The sequence below is a fragment of the Nilaparvata lugens genome, chromosome 4 (genome assembly GCF_014356525.2).
Source record: "Nilaparvata lugens isolate BPH chromosome 4, ASM1435652v1, whole genome shotgun sequence".
Lineage (NCBI taxonomy): Eukaryota > Metazoa > Arthropoda > Insecta > Hemiptera > Delphacidae > Nilaparvata > Nilaparvata lugens.
The window spans coordinates 41285205-41305852 of NC_052507.1; the positions used below are offsets into that span (position 1 = coordinate 41285205).

The window sequence follows — 20648 nt, forward strand, 5'->3', positions numbered from 1 at the left end:
GAGGTGAATGCAATGGATAGAAAGAATGTAACACATTACTCATAAACATATAACACAACACACAAACACATAAAACAAAGTACCGTAGGTACCCAGCTATATATAGATATATTTAGTGTTTTCACGAAATTTGAAATATGAAGGGCAGGAATCAAATTCATAAATTTACTAGGGTGGGAAGGACACAATGATAATATAATATTATAGTTTCTAATGATAGGCCATTGAGTTGATATTGCAATAAATAGTCTTCAATTTTATGAGAAACTCTCCGAGTCAAGCTCTCCAACCACTAGCATTACGATTCAGTCAAATTTGAATGAACTCATAAGAATCAATTGAAGAAAATGCTTGACGGAGAGAGCTTCAATTAATGTTCAATGTTAATTATAACATTTTATTTGTTTATTTTTAATAATACACATTTACATACTGTCAAACTGGAGACATTAATTTGAATTACCATTTCAGCTGTAAATTATTTAACAAGAATACTCTTGTTCTCAAGAACTCATTTATTAAGTCACCGTGAACTGTTCAATCAGTAGACATAATCAATCCGATTGATATCATAATTTGATAACATATTGGATTTTTCAATGCTAAACAGAATAATATTTTTGAGATAAATTCAAATCTAATTCAATTCAAAAAAGTCTTATTTGTTTTCAGGGTTGTGTCCTATACAGAAATTCACTATTTTCAACAAGCATGCAAAAATGATATAATAATAATGTGTTTGGGATAAATTGATGAATGAACATTATTATAGAAGAATAAATCTCTGTTGGTAGGTGATATCAAGCAATAATAAAATAAAACTGAATTTGAAACAAATGATTTATATACCTGATCGACATCCTCTCCCCACATAGAGAGTTGAATCGTTTGCTGAGAGTTCAGAGTTGTTCTGGCCAGATGGTCCCGGCTCTTCCAACTGGCTGCATGCTCCCAAAGGTCCGTCAACAGCAGCTCCCGAGCAAAAGCAACATATTCTGCAAAAATATATAGTAAATAAAGGACTTCGGGATGCAGTTAACTATCACTGGATGCCTATACTATGATAATATAAGACTCGGACAAAACATTCATCATTAATATAATATTTCGTTTATGATATCGTAATAATTGTTGTGGAACAGATATCTGTTTAATTTATCTCATTCATTTATTTATTTACAAAATCACATAGTCAAACCAATAGTTGGGAGTGATATTGAATTGACAGACTTCGAGGACTCTTAAAGGAGAAAATAAAATTCATTCTATCAGGAGAAACTAATGTATATTTTACAATAAATTGAAAGCTATAACGTAGATACATTTTTGATAATTAGTGAACTGCTGACTATCATAGAAGTGGAAACATTCCAAAAATATTATGAAGATTTCAGGATCTTGAATTTTATTGATGAAACTAAATTATTCTCCCTTGAAATGGTATAGGCCTACACCGGTACCTATTTTTTAAATATAAAATCAGATATTGCTGTTGAGTTAGTGCATTTTATTTTCACTGGTAGGTGCACTCACTGCATGAATAGTTGTCAAGGTTTATAAACTTTCATATATTATTTTTATAGTCTGAAATTCCAGTATCACAGCTGTTCAAGGTATGGTAGACTACCGTATACATTCCCTTGACACGATATGGTATCACAATAATTGAATGCATTGAAATCGTAGTCTACGAGATTATCAAATAATACGTATATAGTTTACGTTGGAATTCTATTAAATTAATTTTTAAATTTCCACAAATGAATAAGGTTTAGTAGATTAGTTCATGATTTACGTACAAAAAACAATAGATGTAAAATTGCATGCAAGCATAAACTCACCTTGAACATTGATAGCACTTGAATATGCTAAGAAATGCTTGTCGGAATTTGCGATTCATGAAGCAGTATGTTATTGGGTTGCAGCAGGAGCTAACATAAGCTAGAATCTGTACCAGGTACAGATAATTTCCCAGGTAGGTTCGGAAAAAGTCTGGATTGAACAGGTAGACGGTGTTCAAGATATGGATTGGTGTCCAGCATATGAAAAACTCCCCACTACCACGAACAGCATACGTATAACCTGTGTAAGCAGAAAATAAAATGTGTTAATATGTTTTTTAAATGCATGATCATTGAACATTTACATCTTGAACATTTCATATACAAACCAGCTTCAAAACAATAATTATTCACTTAAAAATAATACCGTAGGTGAATTGAAGTACAAGGATACAAGAGATGCAGGGCTGCCCGATGGGTGGGGGGCGATGATCTGTAAGGGGAGTGCTCAAAAAAAAAAAAAAAAAAAAAATGGGTGGAGGGGTCTTCAAGAATGGTCAACAACAGTGCTGAATATGCGAGAATGAATTTATTTTTGTACTAAATTGGGGGGTGCGTCCTGGACTTTCCACCCCTGAGAAATGTTTTTGTTTTTTATATTCTTTGTTATTGAATGAATATGATTCACAATAATATTACAAATTAAAACAGTGAATACCATAATTTGAAGAAAAAATATTGACTTTTTCTTATCTGAGAATCTGAATTGGTTTATCTATAGAGAAAATAGTTACCCGTACTGAAAATAGGGAAGTTTCATGAGTAGTTGAATCTCCTCCTTGAAAAATGAAAAATTGATTACCGTATGATTCTGATGCAATGCTTGATGTTTTGAACTGATTCATATTGCTTGCAATGTGAAATTTTTGGAAATTGGGTGATTGCACATCATAATTTTCTCTGCAATATTGACGGACTAGTAGAAAAGCTTGGTGCTATACTCATTATAATAAAAATCATATTGATCATTGATCAACCACGATAATTGGTGTCTGTTATTAAAAATGACGTGATACACGGTAACCGTTTTTATTTCTGAAACAATGATTATGCTGAAATATTTCTGAAAATATTCGAGGTTGAAACAGTTTTGGGCTAACGCATCATCGTATGGTATCACATCATACTTATAATAATCAATCTTGAAGCATACTACTGAAGCTCTCTCATGAATTGAAAAATCTAACTCAGAATGCAACTGCTTGCAATATCATTTCAAAAAGTGTTAAGTTAATAATGAATATTTTTGAAGTCAAATTTCTAATTAATGTAGGCTGTTTTCGTTTGTCGTATCAGCTCTTACACTGTAGATGATTGAAATAATGTATAGGCTATAAATTATTGTCAGTTATCAATAAAAACATTATTTTAACAAGATCAAATCAAGTGGAATGAATGGCACCTTTTTCTTAGCCTCGATGCTCTTATCCATGTAGTTGGATCGTATGGCATGACGACTGAACGTGTAGGTGGACTCCTTGTCGGCAGAGGCCTCCGAATAGTGGTCGCACACTTCTCCACCTGCATCGTTAGCCACGTGGTTGCTATCCACCAGTGGCATTGCCAAGTGTGGTGACTGCTTTGCATTCGCAATTCCGCGCATCGCAACTGGAACACACAAAAACCAACAATTGCACAATAGAATGTCGGAAGGCATTCTGCAGGAAACAAAACATTTCAGCCTGTATTCTCCAAACAGTATTGAACCTTGTCTTTGACTTTATTTGACTGAAAACTTTCAGCCTGTTTTCTCCAAACAGTATTCAACCTTGTCTTTGACTTTATTCGACTGAAAATGGTAATTTTTTCAATAATAATTCTATATTTTGTTTGTGATGTGTACCGTATTAGAAGAATTCTTCTAATAAGAAGTAGAGGCAATTGGAATTGATTCAATAGTAAAATACTGTGTTATTGCCTTTGATAAAATCTGTTCCCGTATAAAATATTGAATTGTCATTCACACACTATTGATGGTGAATATGTATTTGCGAATCTGCGATACAATATACTCAGAGCTTAAATTGTAAAAATAAAGGTTCTGATACGGTAGGGGGAACCAAGAAGGGGGTAAGGGGTCCTCACCCAGAAAAAATTACCATTCTCTCTGTCTCTTTTTCTCTCTCTAACCAATGCAACAAAGTTGTCATTGCTAATCATATCAATGATCTTGAAGAGCAGGTTACAAACTTAGATTTACCAATTACTGATCAATTTCATTTCAATCCAATCTCAGAAGAAGACACTTTCAGAGCAATTCAACGTATTCATAGTAATGCTACCAACCATTACATATATTTTCAACAAGTCACTTGAAGAAGGCATTTTCCCTGAAAACTGGAAGTTTGCTCTGGTTTGCCCTCTAAATAAATTCATGCTCAAGTTGTAAAATTTCTAGACAACAATAGTAAGCTTCATAACTTTCAATCAGGCTTTAGAAAATTCCATTCAACTGAGACAGCTCTGCTTCATGTCACTGATGATATAAGGTTAGCTATGGACCAAAGAAAATGCACCATCCTCACCCTATTTGATTTTTCTAAAGCATTCGATACTGTTGATCATACAGTCCTTCTAAATAAGTTGGCTATTCTTGGTTTCAGTCACAACTCGTTAGTTTGGTTTAAATCCTATCTATTAGGTAGGAAACAATGTGTATCTGTCGGTGACAATAAGTCTACTTGGAAAAACGTTATGCATGGAGTACCACAAGGTTCAATTTTAGGCCCTCTCCTCTTCACTTTGTATGCTAATGACCTTTCTTCCATTATCAAATTCTCCAGTTTCCATACTTATGCAGACGACTTTCAAATATATTTAAGCTGTCCCATAACAAAAATTAATGAAACAGTTGGAATAATGAATCAGGATATCAATTCGAAAGTGGGATGGACAGAGAAAAATGGCCTTAAGCTTAATCCCATCAAAACACAACCCATTATAATTGGATATTCTCGTCTTATAAACAATATTGACCTTGAATCGATTCACAAAATTAGTGTAGACGGTAATGACATTCCTTACTGTAGCTCAGTTAAAAATTTAGGCATTATTATGAAAAATACTCTTGACTGGTCAGAACAAGTGAACAAAACTTGTAAAAAGGTATTCTCAGCCATGCATGCATTGAAGAAAATGCACGATATTCTCCCTAGAAACATTAAATTATTATTGGTTCAATCTCTCATCTTCCCACATTTAATGTATTGTAATTCTGTTCTTAACGATATGCAAGTCACTCTGAATGATAAACTACAGCATTGCCAAAATTATTGTCTATGTTTCGTCTACTCTCTCCAACGCCATGATCATATCACCCCAGCCCACTTTGCTAGTTCAACATTAAAGCTTCCTGATCAAAGGCTTTTTCGAATAGTCAAGCTTGTTAGAGATATCTTGAAATACGGTAATCTGAACTATTTTAAAGATGATTTCAAATTTGTCTCTGAAGGTAGGAGGATAGATGCTTCACATACTAGAACCGGAGAAAGTACTTTAAGGATACCCAATCATCGAACTACTATTTTCACAAAATCCTTCTTAGTCAGTGCCTGTCGTGCATGGAATGCACTTCCTGTTTCTATCAGGTCCATCGAGAGCCGAGCAAGCTTCATCCTGACTTTAAAAAAACATCTTTTGGAACAAATGACTGAAACTGTCCGGCCCTAGAACGATCACATGACAACCATCCCCCACCCATCCAACAAATACAAACCTTTAAACCTGTTTCAGAATGAATTGTATATATATATATATATATATATATATATTATATATATATATATATATATAATATAAACTCATGTTTTTTTTAATTATCCACTGCATACTGCTGTATATTACTGAAAGTTGATTACCCTGATCTACTTTCAGCCTACTTCATTTTATTAATCAATAATTTGATCTTATCTACCTATATAATTATTTTACTCTATCAATTTTCTGTTTTTTTCTCTTAAATATTTATATTAATTAAAACATTCACAAAATTTCCATTAATAAATAAATCCTTAGTTTAATTAATTAAATTAACGTTTTGGTAGAGAGTTAGTGGGGAGGATATTTTTAATATTCTTTCCGAAGAATGGACATTGATATGTCCAAAGCTCTGCCAATTTATGTAGATGCATAACAATATAATTATCTATAGTTATTATATTACAAATCACTTTTTCATATCATATACAGTTCAATAATTATTTTCTTAGTCTATATTATGTAAATTCATCTATAATTTTGCTGTATTGTAAGCTATTGTATATAAGTGTATAAGCCAGTATATATTGTAATCTACATAAATAAAGTACTCAATCAATCCATCAATCAATCATCAGCATATTTAACTCATTGTAAATGTATGTTATGTTACTTGATAGTAATCATAATATAACAGGCTGGCTACAACAGCAACTGTTCCCTATATGTCTGACATCTTCAGCATATCTTTCAATTTATGTTACTTTGAGAGTAATCATAACATAACAGGCCTGGCTCTAGTAGCGGCTGTAATCAATATGTCTGACATCATCAGCATATCTATTCAATTCTATTGTAAATGAAGTTTATGTTACCTTTAGAGTAATCATAACATAACAGGCCTGGCTTATTCATCAGCGGCTGTTTCCTATATGTCTGAAAATCAGCATACCATATCCAATCAATTTATATTATCAATCTAGGTATTTCACTTATAATCTGAGTTTATATGATTTTCACTATTAATTATTATTGTAAGCACCAATTTTACTAAGCATAATTACATATCTTGCAATGAATACCTGTATCAATTTATAACATGTTATCAATATTTTCAGTAATTTCAGATTTTTTAGATGTCTCAGCATATGTGGATTAATTCATATAATTTGTATCTTTGAAACTAATTTTTTCATGCATTATACTCATTCAATTATCAATAAGTGTTTTTCTATTTCATCCAATTATCATCATTCAGTCAATATAGGTGAATTCAATAGACTTGATTGAGTTCATCAATTCTTTATTTTCACTTAGCTTTGTTACATCTAGGTTTAATCCTGTCCACATATCTAATAGGTTCTCGCATTCCTTTAAATGCGAGTGGTCCTCGTAGGGTTTATTTTAGCTATCACAGGAAAAGTAATGTTGTGATCTGACAATGTTTTCACCAGTCCATTAGCAATATTTCAACCTGAGATCCTACAGTCGCATTGAAATTTTTACTTATGTTTTAGATGTTATAAGTAAGTAGGCTAGTGAAAAGAGCTCTTGCTAAGCAGGCTTGAGGTCCAGTGTTCGATTCCAGATATGACCAAAAGTTTTTAGCCAGGTCACTTCCGTGTAATTAGATTAACACGTTAATTGACGGTCCCGGCTAAAGTAGTGTAAACAGTTGTGAAGCCCATTGACGACTTGAATATTTATACAGTAATAGCAGGGCACCCGTGCTTTGCTATGGGAATTGAAAGATAAGATTATTTTTGTGAAAGATTCATAATCTAAATTCTATCAAAATTGTTATAATAGTTTTTGAGATTAGGCCACAACTTGGCATGAAAATTATTGAGTCAAATCATTCGAATAATTAATTAATGTGTTGGAAGTGTTCTGTAGAATATTAGTCTGATTGCAGCGAATTTAGAATCTGTAGAATATTGGGTGGGGCTTAAAAGTCAACCTCAACTTTATTCTTTGGCAATTAATATTTCCCGTTGACAGTTATCAAATTAGCAGTGATCATGCTATTTTTGATTTTGCTTATGCAATTGAAGAATAAATTCCAAATTAAGTTGATTCGGAATTTTGATGACTCTGGTATCCATGGATCTCTTGCTTATTCTGGAATTTTTGGCATAGCCTGTTGCTCACTTTTCGTTTCACTTATCCAAAAGTGTAAGAGCAGCCAATCCACTGATTCTTTCTTACATGGAAGTCTATTCATAATAGTTAGTATAACATTTATGTTAGTATAACATTGTGGCTGATTTCTCATTTCCTAAACTTTACTCTCATAAATATTAAAGTGGGATCAATTTAATGTGAATTTGCATAAATCTGAATGGGCGATGTAAGTGTGACGTAAGCAAGCGTTGCTACGACGCCATTTTAGTCTCTAAACATCACTTACTTCGCCTATAGAGTTTATTCAACCACTTTGTTTATTAACTACCATTATATGATTTCTCTCTTTGATCTTAGCTTGAACTAAAAGCTTAGGGGAAGAAAATTTAGATGTAAACTAACATTTAACTCAATTTAATTTTTATCTAAATTGACAACTTTATTTTTTACTTGTGATCTATTATCAATAGATTTGTCATATTGTAATGACATCATGAAAGGGAATAGGAGCAGCTAATGGAATATCATGTTTTTTTCTATGAAAATATCATCAGGCCCATTAGCACGGAAGCCTGTACAATTTCAATGAGGATTAAATTTCATGAGAATTAATCAGAGCAGGGTTTTTTAGAAGGCTTCTCTGATTGGTTCTCGTGGTCGGTCCGGATTATGAATTAACAGACAGTGCAACTGGCTCTCTCAATGCCATGGCTGCGTACAAACATGGATCAACAGAGGAACCAATACAACAGAAGCTGAAGAAATTAATCGCATTTCTATCACCTCACAATGAACATTACATTCAACTACCATATGTTTGGAAAGATCGATTTTAAATTTCTTTCGCTATCACCCGATCACTTTCTGAACCTATTCTTCCAGATGTTCCATGAATACTGCAATGTTTTAAAATAAGGTCACCAAATTTGGTAACTCAACTACAGTTATTATAATCTTTTTCATTTGCTCACACCCTTTTACGTTTTCAACAGACTATGGAAACCTGATCAGCTGCTACTTGAGGGACCAATAATCCTTTCTCAAGGAACTTCAGTAAATCTTCCCAGAGTTAAGACCTGTTCCAAAATAATGTTTTTCGTCGCAAACCGACTATATTCCTGATTTAATCAAAATCGTTAGAGCCGTTTTTGAGATCCGTCCGACATACATACATATCCACAAACACATTCAAACAAAAATTGCTTTCTTCGTATAATTAACTTCAATGATTATGATTTCATTCAATGACAGCTTATTTCACATAATTATTATTATTATTATTATAATTTTATGGCCTTCATTGGACCACTGTAGTCAGTATCTTCCACCTTTACTCCGTCCTCTCTCAGCCCAGTATTTCTTCATTCGTTCAGAAATTAATTTCCTTTCCTCGTCCGAAATCACTCTTCCCATTCTGTGTCTGACTTTGATCTGCAGTCTGGTCTGTTTGTCCTTCAGGATTCTGATGTTGTCCGACTTGTTCTTCAAATCTTCGAATGTTATATTCAACTCTCTCATATCCTCCTTGAGTTCGTCAATCCATTTTATATTTGTTTTACTTTTCCACAACTTTTCAATAATTCTTCTGCTTAGTCTGTCCTCCGAAGCTCTAATCAGATGACCGAAGAAAGATATTCGCTTTTTTTTTATTGTACTTGTGACAGGTTCAATTTCTTTGTAAACAGTTTCGTTGGAAGCTAATCTCCAGTGTCCATCTACTTGATAGTTCTTGTTAATACAGGTTCTGATGATTCTTCTTTCGATTTTTAGTAATTTGTCTATTGCGATGGTATTGGTAGTTTTAAAGATGGTTTCACTTGCGTAAGTTATTACCGGTTGAGTGACTGTCTTGTAATGCTTCAATTTTGTGGCTATTGATAGTGATTTCTTGTTGTAAGTGTTCTTTGTGGCATACTGTGCTCTTCTCAACTTATTCAGTCTACTGTCCCACGTTCGATTCTCATTGAGATTGTAGGTTGTGATTTCACCTAGATATTTGAAACTGTCTACAATCTTTATTTCTTGATCTCCTATACGGATTTTCTTTGCAAGAGGTGGATCAGTTAGCATGAGTTCTGATTATTTCACATAATAATAACAGCTGGCATCAAAAGTAAAAATGTCAAACATTATTAAAATTGAAACAGTAGCGATCATGGACATTATTATCTTCATCTGATCTCAAGTAACCAAATTATAGTAAGATTCACATCAATGTGTCAGCTTTGTTTGAATGGGGAGCATAGATGCTATAAATGAGGAATACTGACAGTCAATGAACTGTTATGCATATTCTCCAATATTTTTTTCGAAAGCTACCTTCTATTTTCTCAATGTTTGAGAATCTAAATGTTTAACAATCAATGTTTGAGAATAATTGATTCATGGGAAAATCGCCTTACTTCTATGGAAGATATTTTTACATTAGGAAAAGCAACAACAGCTATTTGGTTGTTTTAATTAATAACCCCTTTCTTTCGCCCAAGTTGAATTTTGGCCGAATTTCCTCATTCTTTGCAAACAGAGTCCACAACATACACTTCTGAAATTTTAAAAATACCATCCATACTGAATTATTAAAATTTCATCGAAATTGTTTAAGCAGTTTTCGCGATATGTCGGATATACTATCAAAATTAGTCTTGATAGAATAGGATCAGGAGGATAGAAGAATCAGGAGAATGTTGAGCTTGATATAACATGGGATGGTGAAATATTGGAAAGGGTGAACAACTATGAATATCTTGGAACATTAATCTCTGCAGATGGAAGAGTTGATGAAGAGATAAACAACAGAGTAAGGAAAGCCAAGTGTATTACCAGCTTAGCAGAACCATCCTGGGTAAACGAGAAATAAGCCAGGGAACTAAAATAAGGATATACGAGTCAATATTTAATTAAGCCAGTTCTACTCTATGGAACAGAATGCCTCACAATGATAGAAAAGCACAAGAGTAGAATTACCTCCTCAGAAATGAGATATCTAAGGAGGGTGGTTGGAAAAACCAAAAGAGACAGAGTGAGAAATAGTGTGATCAGAGAAACATTAAAACAGGAGGAACTGATTACCACTGTTCAGCGAAAAACCCTTGGATGGTATGGCCATGTAGCTCGGATGAGTGATGAACGAAAGGCAAGGCTGGTTATGGAGGCAAGACCGGAAGGAAAACGAGGCAGGGGACGAAGATTAGGATCAATTGATAGAAACAACTCCCGTCATAAAAGTTTGTTTTATGAAAAATAAAAATTATCTATACTCCCAGGAATAGCTCTGATTGAAGCAGCAGTGCCCAATCAATTACAAATACAGATACAGAGTGCCCAATACAGAGTGTTTCCGAAGTAGTGTCGAGCATTTTAGGGTATTGTTCCTGGATGATATAGGAGACTACAAATGTTGTATTAGAAGTGTCCAAAACTCAGCGGTTATCCTTATAGCTGCCATTTTGTTTTTTTCACTTAAAAAATTTTATCTCAAGAACGAATTGTATTGATCTGAAATTTGGCATGAATATTTATGCTATTAAGACTCAACTTTAAGAAAAAAAATTCAATGTAAATTTTCAAAATGGCAGCGATTTTAAATTTTTGATGGCGAATTTCACGAAAACCGTTCACTTTACAGAAAATTTACAAAATACAAAAAAGTTAGCAAATCTTATCAAGATTCTAATAATACTTTATCCATTAACATTGGTAAAAGAATAACACAGAAATTAATTCTTTTCGTACTGCATGCATGACCATGAACAAAAAAGATTATCCGAAAAACATTGTGAAATCAGCTGGATGGCCATATGGATCCATACCGAGTTTCAAAGCTTCATCTTAAATACAATTGGAATTAAAAATTTATATTGATGTTTACATGGTGAAAAGTGATCATGCATGCAGTATGAAAAGAATTAATTTCTCTCTTTGAGCAATCTTGATAAATAACGTATCCTTAGAATCTTGATGAAATTTGCTAACTTTTTGTCTCGGTTTCGGTGAACGGTCTTCATGAAATTCGCCATCAAAAATTCAAAATGGCCGCCATTTTGAAAATTTACATCGATTTTTTTTTATTTCATTTTTTGAAGTTGAGTCTTTATAGCACAAATATCCATGCCAAATTTTAGATCAATACAACAATTCGTTCTTGAGATAAAAATTCCTAAGTGAAAAAAACAAAATGGCAGCTATAAGGATAGCCGCTGAGTTTTGGACACTTCAAATACGACATTTGTAGTCTCCTATCATCCAGGAACAATACCCTAAAATGTTCGACACTACTTCTGAAACACTCTGTATATATAATATATCTGGGGCCCATTTCACAAAGGTACAAGTAGGTTATAAGTCTTGTTGCCAACCATGGTTTTGGAGAACAGCTGATTACTAGCGTTTCACAAAAGCAGAATTGTAAACTTGTAGTTACAATGAATTTCTACAAGTTAACAAGTGATTTGCTTGTTACGAACAAGTGTTTCACAAAGATTTTCATTGTAGCCAACAATTTTTGTCGAAATTACTTGTTCGTAACTATGAAATTTCTACCGAAGTGGAAAGCTATGTAAAGGATTTACAAGTGATCATTAAAATGATTTTGAATATTCAATAAATATTTCTAATAATCAAAAATGCCCTATATTCCTCTAAAATTAATTATTTTGGAAATATATGCATCAGGAAATTGAATTTAATAAATTTCCAAAATAGTTATTAATGTGTTACCTCATAGGTTATGTGTACTATAGTATAATATATACACAGTATATATAGTATACACTATATATAGTACATTCACTATATATATACAGAGTACATATACTGTGTAGGCTACAAATTCAGCAATAAATGAAGTAGACTGTACAAAAAACATTGTATTGCTTTCAAATATTTTCAAAGTAATTATTGAAAAGTACAAGTAACCTTTATAGGATGAAAAAAGGAAATCATCATGAAAATAGGTTATGTTTACTATTGAAGTACTTGTAGACTTGTAAAATTGTAAACTTGTAGATCATAAATTTTTGTGAAACGTGAGTACTTGTAAACTTGTAACTACAAGTACTTGTTCGTAACCATGGTTGGTAACAATACTTGTAGCTTTGTGAAATAGGCCCCTGGAGATGTGGAACTCCCGTCTGGGAGTCCCTACCAATACAATGTAATGGTTATGATATTGAAATGAATTTATTGATTGGGTTTATTCTAAAAGGTGTAGAATAAGGACTTTTTCGTCAGACCCTTAATAATTGCTAATTCAGTTGAATTTTCAGTGTGACTTTTTAATCGTGAGAAAATTATTTTTCTGTTGAAAAATATTTTCTCACATGAAGATTTTGCTAACTTGCGGCCGGGAAGACTCAAATTTTATGCAGTATTCTCACGGAACTGTATTTCCATTAGCGATGGAAAATATACGAGTATTTGGGAATTTTTCAAACTTGCATTATTTTCCTTTCCCACGGAATTTAGCTCGTCTCCACGTGGACCGTTGTCTCGTTGGTGGAAGGGGAACATAATTAACGTGGAAAAGGGCAGTTCCAATCAAGCCGCGGCCGAATTCACATATAGAATCCAGAGGTAGCCTCGGGACTTGAGGGCCCAGAATTAACGTGTTTGTAGAATTTGTGGTCTAAATTTGTTAAAATGTAACAGTTTTCATCGCAGTTTTCATGGATTGAAGTATTTGAGTTGTCTGAAGTGAATGTGTAATTTTTATTGAAAATATTAGTGAGGACATCCTAGTATTATAATTAAGTTGACTTAACTAGAGAGCGAGACATCCCTCAACACAGGTTTAGCCTAAAGAGGGATGCACTGTGGTTTTTTCTGTTACATGCTTAATATTATTATCTATGTTCAATTATTATGCTTAAGGTATGTATTTGTATTACCAATTGTAATGTTCAACTATTATGTTCAATGTATGTATTTGTATTACCAATTATTGTAAAAATGCAGTGAAATAAACGAATTATTATTATTATTATTATTATTATTATTATTATTATTATTATTATTATTATATTATTATTATTATATTATTATTATTATTATTATTATTATAGTGTAGTGAAAATTCTAATAGTAGTAGATTTATAAATAGAACGATTATTAGTGCCATTATATTATCTAGCTCATGCTAAAAACCCTTGAATAACCGAGTCCCCAATTATTTATTCATTTGAAGTAGAGAAATCTGTAAAGTTCATGCTACCATCGTAAACAGTTAGAATCCCAGACAAACAGTTAGCAGAATTTTAAAGATAGTTTTCTTGACTTATAGAGTATGCAATAGAACGTTTTCAATTATTTGTTGTTGAAATTTTTAGTAGATTAGTTCAGTCAATAAAATTTAGAAGTTGAATAGAAAGCAAAAGTTTGTTGTTTATAAAGTCCCATTACTCGCCCTTTAGTATTTAGAGATCTCTCTTCTACCCCCAAATGGGGGTGGTTAGAAAACTGGTGGCATACCGGTGGAATAGACTGCAAGAATGTCTATCGAATCATTGGGATTTGAGTTTTTGAAATTTTACTTGTTATGATAAGTTATAGGGTATTTACATGTTGGTTATTTTAATTAGTCATGGGACAAGATTTCATGTTGAAAATGTAGTTACAGTATATTGAGAGTATGAGCCGATTTGTAAAATAAATTAGAAGAATTTAATTGATATTAAATAAAAGTTTTAGAGATGTCATGATTTCAATCTTTGAAGATGAGAAGATGTAATTATTGAAAACCCTGAGAACAGTTATAAGTACAGCTAGCAGTGTAATATAATATCAAATTACAAGCGCGTCTAGGAGTAACAATGCGATGGAAGTGCATTTTTTAAAATCTCATTTCTATCCCAATATTAGGATAAGCGTATTTTATAAAACTTGTCACGTACCTTAGTACGAAATAAAGTTTAGATAATTCTCTTTAGAAAGGGAAATTCAAGTATTTTATAAAATAAAATCAAACTTAAGAGATAAATAATTATTTAACAGTTCTGCATCAGTATTAATCAATTACAAATAACAAAGAAAAATAATATAGTATATATTAAGCCATCAACATTATACTAGATCACATCAGCAATACTGGAGGAAAGAAAAGTTGTTATTTGGATCCATGTAGAATAAAACTTTAAACTTCATAATACAATAAAATAGAGGGTAGATGGAATAGGTAAGAAATAAGTTATGAAGGTGGTCCTATTACAAATCATTGAGATCAGACTTTTAATAAAAAAACAGAAGTAATTATGAAACTGTGCATGAAATAGGAGCAATGAATGAGAGCATAAATGCACCAAACCCTACCAATCATAATGACCTAGGATAGAGATAATAGAGAGAGTGAGAGAACTGGAGAAAGTGAAAACTGTATTCATAGATCTGTAGCGTTACTATTTTATTTTCTTCAACAATGGTATTTTCTTCTTGATCATTTTTATTAAGTACATTTTTTCAACATGTATATATTTATTTATTCATCTATTTATTGATTCATTCATACAGTATCAAATCTTTGTTAATCTCCAATCTCCGATCTCTGCTTGAAGAAATCTGAGATCTCCAATCACTAAAGATGTCATATCTCACTTAATATTCATTATATCTTGATAAATGATATGTTTATTGATTTGTTATTAAATTTACTAAAAAAAGTTATTCCTGTATTTTTTTATAACATCAACAGGTTCTTCGTTATTTTTGTAATAAAAAAACTAGGTTCACATTTTCATAAAAGTGGGGATCATCATTGACCTTGACCTTGAATTTGACCTTGAATTTGACCTTGATCTTGACCTTGAATTTGTCTTGAATTTGACTTTTGGTTGTATACCTAGTGGGAAATAATAATGGTATTAGGCCACACATCTTAGGAAGGGGGGGGGAAATTTAATTAGGCCACACCTTTTAGGGGTGTGGGGGAGGGAATTGAATTAGGCCACGCCCCCCCTAATAAAAATATTTTCCTCAGTGTTTAATAGAAATTCTTGCTGTAAACATCTCCTCCCTGGTCTATAAATACAGGGCTCATTCCAACAGAGAATTCAGTCGGGGCGGGGTGGTGGTTGAGATAACATCTCTCAACCTTGACCTTGACCTTGAATTCGACCTTGACCTTGACCTTGACCTTGGTGTTAAATTGATGCTCAATCGGCACAAATACCCTACTTTTGTTAGGTAAAGGACTCGGTCATATTCCCACTGGAGATATAGTTTTGTTTTTTTTTTTGTTGGGACTGGCACATTTCGAATAAATATGAGAGTATGTTGTGTGTTGTGAACAAATATCATGAGTGGTAACTGTGCCGACTTTGTTTCTGGGGATATTAGTTGATTACCTGAGTTATCTCAGATATCAAGAAGATTGCTGAGAGAATGTAAGATGGCCATTCTATCTAAGCCCACATTTACTCCAGATGCTGAACATAATTGATGCTGCTAATAGTAGTGGATTTATAAATAATAGAACGATTGTGAGTGTCATTATTATATTATCTAGTCATGCTAAAACCCTTGAATGACCGAGTCCCCAATTATTTATTCATTTGAAGTAGAGAAATATGTAAAGTTCACGCTATCATCGTAAATAGTTAGAATCCCAGACAAACAGTTAGCAGAATTTTAAAGATAGTTTTCTTGACTTATAGAGTATGCAATAGAACGTTTTCAATTATTTGTTGTTGAAATTCTTAGTAGATTAGTTCAGTCAATAAAATTTAGAAGTTGAATAGAAAGCAAACGTTTGTTGTTTATAAAGTCCCATTACTCGCCCTTTAGTATTTAGAGATCTCTCTTCTACCCCCAAATGGGGGCGGTTACAACAAAAAGCCATACGAAAATTGCATTATAGCTATAAACTACAGATGAAAAACTTGATGAATTACGTATTAGCCAGTAGGGGATGCTGCGTTCCATTGTACATGTCCTTTATAACGTTCAACATGTCAGCACTGTCTTCCACAACTTTGGCTGCAGATCCGTTGCCTTTTTTGTGGAAACTGATAAATTTCAAATGACAGTCATCTGAAAAAAGTGATATTAGTTTACTATTGAGTATTGATACATATTATTGATATGATAACATTGAATAATTGTGACCCAACAATTGTCTATTTTTAAGATGCATTCATGAGGAATGCATTTTTTGATTGTGATAATATTTAGACGACTTTCTTCAGCAACAAAATTGAGAATACTTCTACAACAGTGAAAGATACAACATTTTCTATTGGTATGGTTTCTTTTGGTGTAGTGTTCTTACGGGTAGATATGGAGGTATCAACTTGCCTGCTACGAATTTTAGCCGTCAATATACCTCAAGATTTTCACCGAGGCCGACATTTTGGAAGCAATAATTATTTGTTTTTATCTGAATGAATTGTACTGTTTTCTTCAAAATAAACTTATTGAAATACCCATATAAAATATAAAATACAAATACGAATGGCCATGTGTGAAATATTAAAATAAATTTCTATCAATAGAACATTTTATTCATCATACAGAGTGGGTGAAAAGTCCGAGAACGGCTCAATATCTCACACACAAAGGTAATTTGACGGTGGGTGTGATTGGGGATCCTACTCAAATTCAAAATACTATTTTACTATGATTTTAAAAATTTGATTTGGTCCGCCATATTGAATGCAGCTTTATAGGAAGGTTGTTATACGATACATGATTTCAATACGGAATTTCAATAAGAAATGAATGGCGGAACCCGCAAATCGATATCTCAAACCGTTTAGAAGATATACACATTATTAATCAATACCATGCAAATCAGAAATGAAATACATAAGTGGTATTGATTAATAATGTGAATATCTTCTAAACGGTTTAAGATATTGATGTGCGGTTTTCATCATTCTTTTTCTCTTGTAATTCCATATAGAATTCGAAAAAATAAAGTTGCATTCAATATGGTGGATCCAAGATGACGGACCAGATTTTTAAAGTCATAGTGATTTGCACGTCATGAACTTCAAACTAAAAAACAACAAACAGGCCAATCTATTAATCAATTTATTGAAGAACTGGTGCTTTTAAGAAAAAAATGTAAATTCAAGGCAGTAACAGCAGAAAAGAATCATGATGATTGTGTGAGAGATGCCTTTATAAGTGGTTTGCTGTCTCCAGACATTCGACAACGTCTCTTGGAAACAAAGTCTTTAGATTTCCATGAAATAGTAGACCACGCTAGAACTTTAGAATCGGCATACCGTGAATCACTTAGTTTCAACTCGTCCTCATTGCTACCTAACGCCGCACAGCCTGTAGTCCAATCCTCAGTTGAATCTCTAACTCAGGCTGAGCCTGTTATTGCACAAGCTACTCAATCAAGAAAAAACTCAAATTATGTGATTACTGTGGCTTCAACTCACACTTCAGAAATGAATGCCCTGCTCGCAATATATTTTGTAGGAAATGTGGAATAAAAGGGCATTATGCAAAAATGTGCAGATCAAATCAGACCCACAAAAATGATAAACTAGTATCAGCAGCAGAAATCTGTAATTCATCACCTCCAGGACTCAGTAAAGCTACTGTACCGGCTTTGTTGAATGATTTTAGAGTAGCTGCGCTAATTGACACTGGCATTTCCAGTAGTTTTTTTAATAAACAACAACTTGCAAAACATCTGAAATTAAAAATTTACCCCTCTAATGAACAAATTTGTATGGCTACTACCTCTCTCCGATCATCAGTTGTTGGACAATGCTCAGTTAACCTCTCAATTCTTGGCCACAAATACAAAAATGTAATTCTCCTTGTTCTCAAAGATCTCTTGTGATGTATTACTCGGTCATGATCTATTGTCTAATCATTCAGGTCTGTATATGTCTTTTGATGGAACAAAAGACCCACTAAAAGTATGTGGTCTTGCCGCTGCTCAAGTCAAACCTGCTTCGCTGTTTCAGCACATTACTCCAAACACCAAACACATTGCTGTAAAATCAAGACGTTACAATCAAACCGACATGGAATTCATTACTCAAGAGGTAGATAAACTATTAAAAGAAGGTATCATAGAGCCAAGTGACTCCCCATGGAGAGCTCAAGTGCTTGTAACTTCCAATGACAATCATAAAAAGCGTATGGTGATAGATTACTCTCAGACGATTAACAGATTTACTCCACTGGACGCATACCCCCTACCGAACATAGAAGAAGTAGTTGAAAAGGTTGCTAGATATTCTGTATTTAGTACTATTGATCTTCGAAGTGCTTATCACCAGATAGCAATCAGGAATTGTGACAGATAATATACGGCTTTTGAAGCAGCTGGCCGTCTCTATCAGTTTAAACGTAGGCCTATACCTTTTGGAGTGACAAACGGGGTTGCCCTAGTGGAAGAGATCCATAGAAATCAATAGAAAAACTCTATTGATATCAATATATGCTCATGGATATCAACACGTGCTCATGGATATCAATAGAAATCCATGGATACCAATAGAAATCACAGTAAATACAGTCAATGAACTTATATTGATATCACTACAAGTTTAGTGATATCAATAGATGTTCATGGATATCAATAGAAATCCATGGATACCAATAGAAATCACGGTAAATACAGTCAATGAAATTATATTGATATCACTACAAGTTCAGTGATATCAATAGGAGTCCATGGATTGCGGTAATTTTAAATGCAGTTTAAAACTGAATAATTTTGGCAGATTTTCAATTTTCCCGAAACAATGTATTTTTGATGACTGATACGGGTGTAGAAGTGAATTTCCAGCACTTTTTGTTTCTTGCAAAAATCGTCTACAGGGCACCGTTAACAATATATAGACCTTTTGCAGTAATTTTAAATGTAGTTCAAAACTTTGAATATTTTTGGCAGATTTTCAATTTTCCCGGAACAATGTATTTTTGATGACTGATTCGGGTGTAGAAGTGGATTTCCAGCACTTTTTTCCTATGTGAAAATCCTGTTAACGTGCTACTGACGTTTAAAATTTAAAAAAAAATTTGGTTCATCTTGAAAATTTCTGTAAAAATTCATGGACGTTTCTGTTCATATTATCAACCTTGTCCTAGAATTTAAAATGATTCCATTCAAAATTGGAAAAGTTATAACACTTTTTCAAATTAGATCACAGTTTATGAGGAAAATCATGCAGTATCCGGAATTACTCACACAGACTTTGAAATGATTTTTGGGGTTTCAATTCAAATAATAACAACCTACTATTTTATCGTTTCCAACATTATTCCAGTGTCAAGCACAAATGTCCCCCATAAAAATCAATAATCTCCACCTGAAATTAATATCAAAATATTTTAATAACAGTAACATTGTCAATAATTTTGAAATTGCCACCATTACTATGGTATCAAATGAAAATATCAATAAGTTATATTATCAATAATATTGATACTGTGAAATGGAAATATCAAAGTCTTAACAATTGATATATCAAACTAATTCTCACTTTTTCCCCGGGGAAAACTGATTTTATTGCATTCAAAAATGTAGAAATCAGGATTGTATTTTACTTTTACTTATTTAAACTATGTAATTTGAATAACGCATTTCCAAACAAAGATGTAGATGATGTTTGAGAATATGTAATTATTAATAGTCGATAATTATTATTTATTGATGTATTGATAATATTATATCGACATTTTGGGTCTATCATGATGACAGGACATACGATGCACATTGCACAAGGACCAACGGTTTTTAATGAAGGACAATGGTAATTTTTGTGATTTTATCCAGGAAATATAGGTAAGTCGAGTGATTTTGTTTTTATTGATGTACCGTAAAATGAAAGAATAAATTTATTATAGGTCTAAATACTCATATATTTTAAATGATAATCTTTTCGAAAGACTATTAAAGGCCACGCATAACATAACCTTATAACACAACACTGAATACCGTATTATTTAAGGCATAACTTAATAATAATAACAGAAAATTAGATGAATCAAATTATGAGATTTGCAGATTGCTGGAAATAAGATGAT

At 32.7% G+C, this 20648-nt stretch overlaps 1 protein-coding gene across 1 annotated transcript in view; it reads right to left on the reverse strand.

Annotated features, from left to right (window-relative positions):
- The window catches only part of LOC111049694 (alpha-L-iduronidase), a 110856-nt gene extending 92599 nt beyond the window's left edge, over positions 1–18257 (reverse strand). The window contains exons 1-2 of the mRNA XM_039426989.1: positions 18182–18257; positions 16541–16679 (exon numbers count right to left, since the gene is read on the reverse strand). Of these exons, the coding sequence (XP_039282923.1) occupies positions 16541–16679; positions 18182–18257 (215 nt within the window). The remainder of the gene's footprint in view (positions 1–16540; positions 16680–18181) is intronic.
- Positions 18258–20648: the final 2391 nt, after the last annotated feature.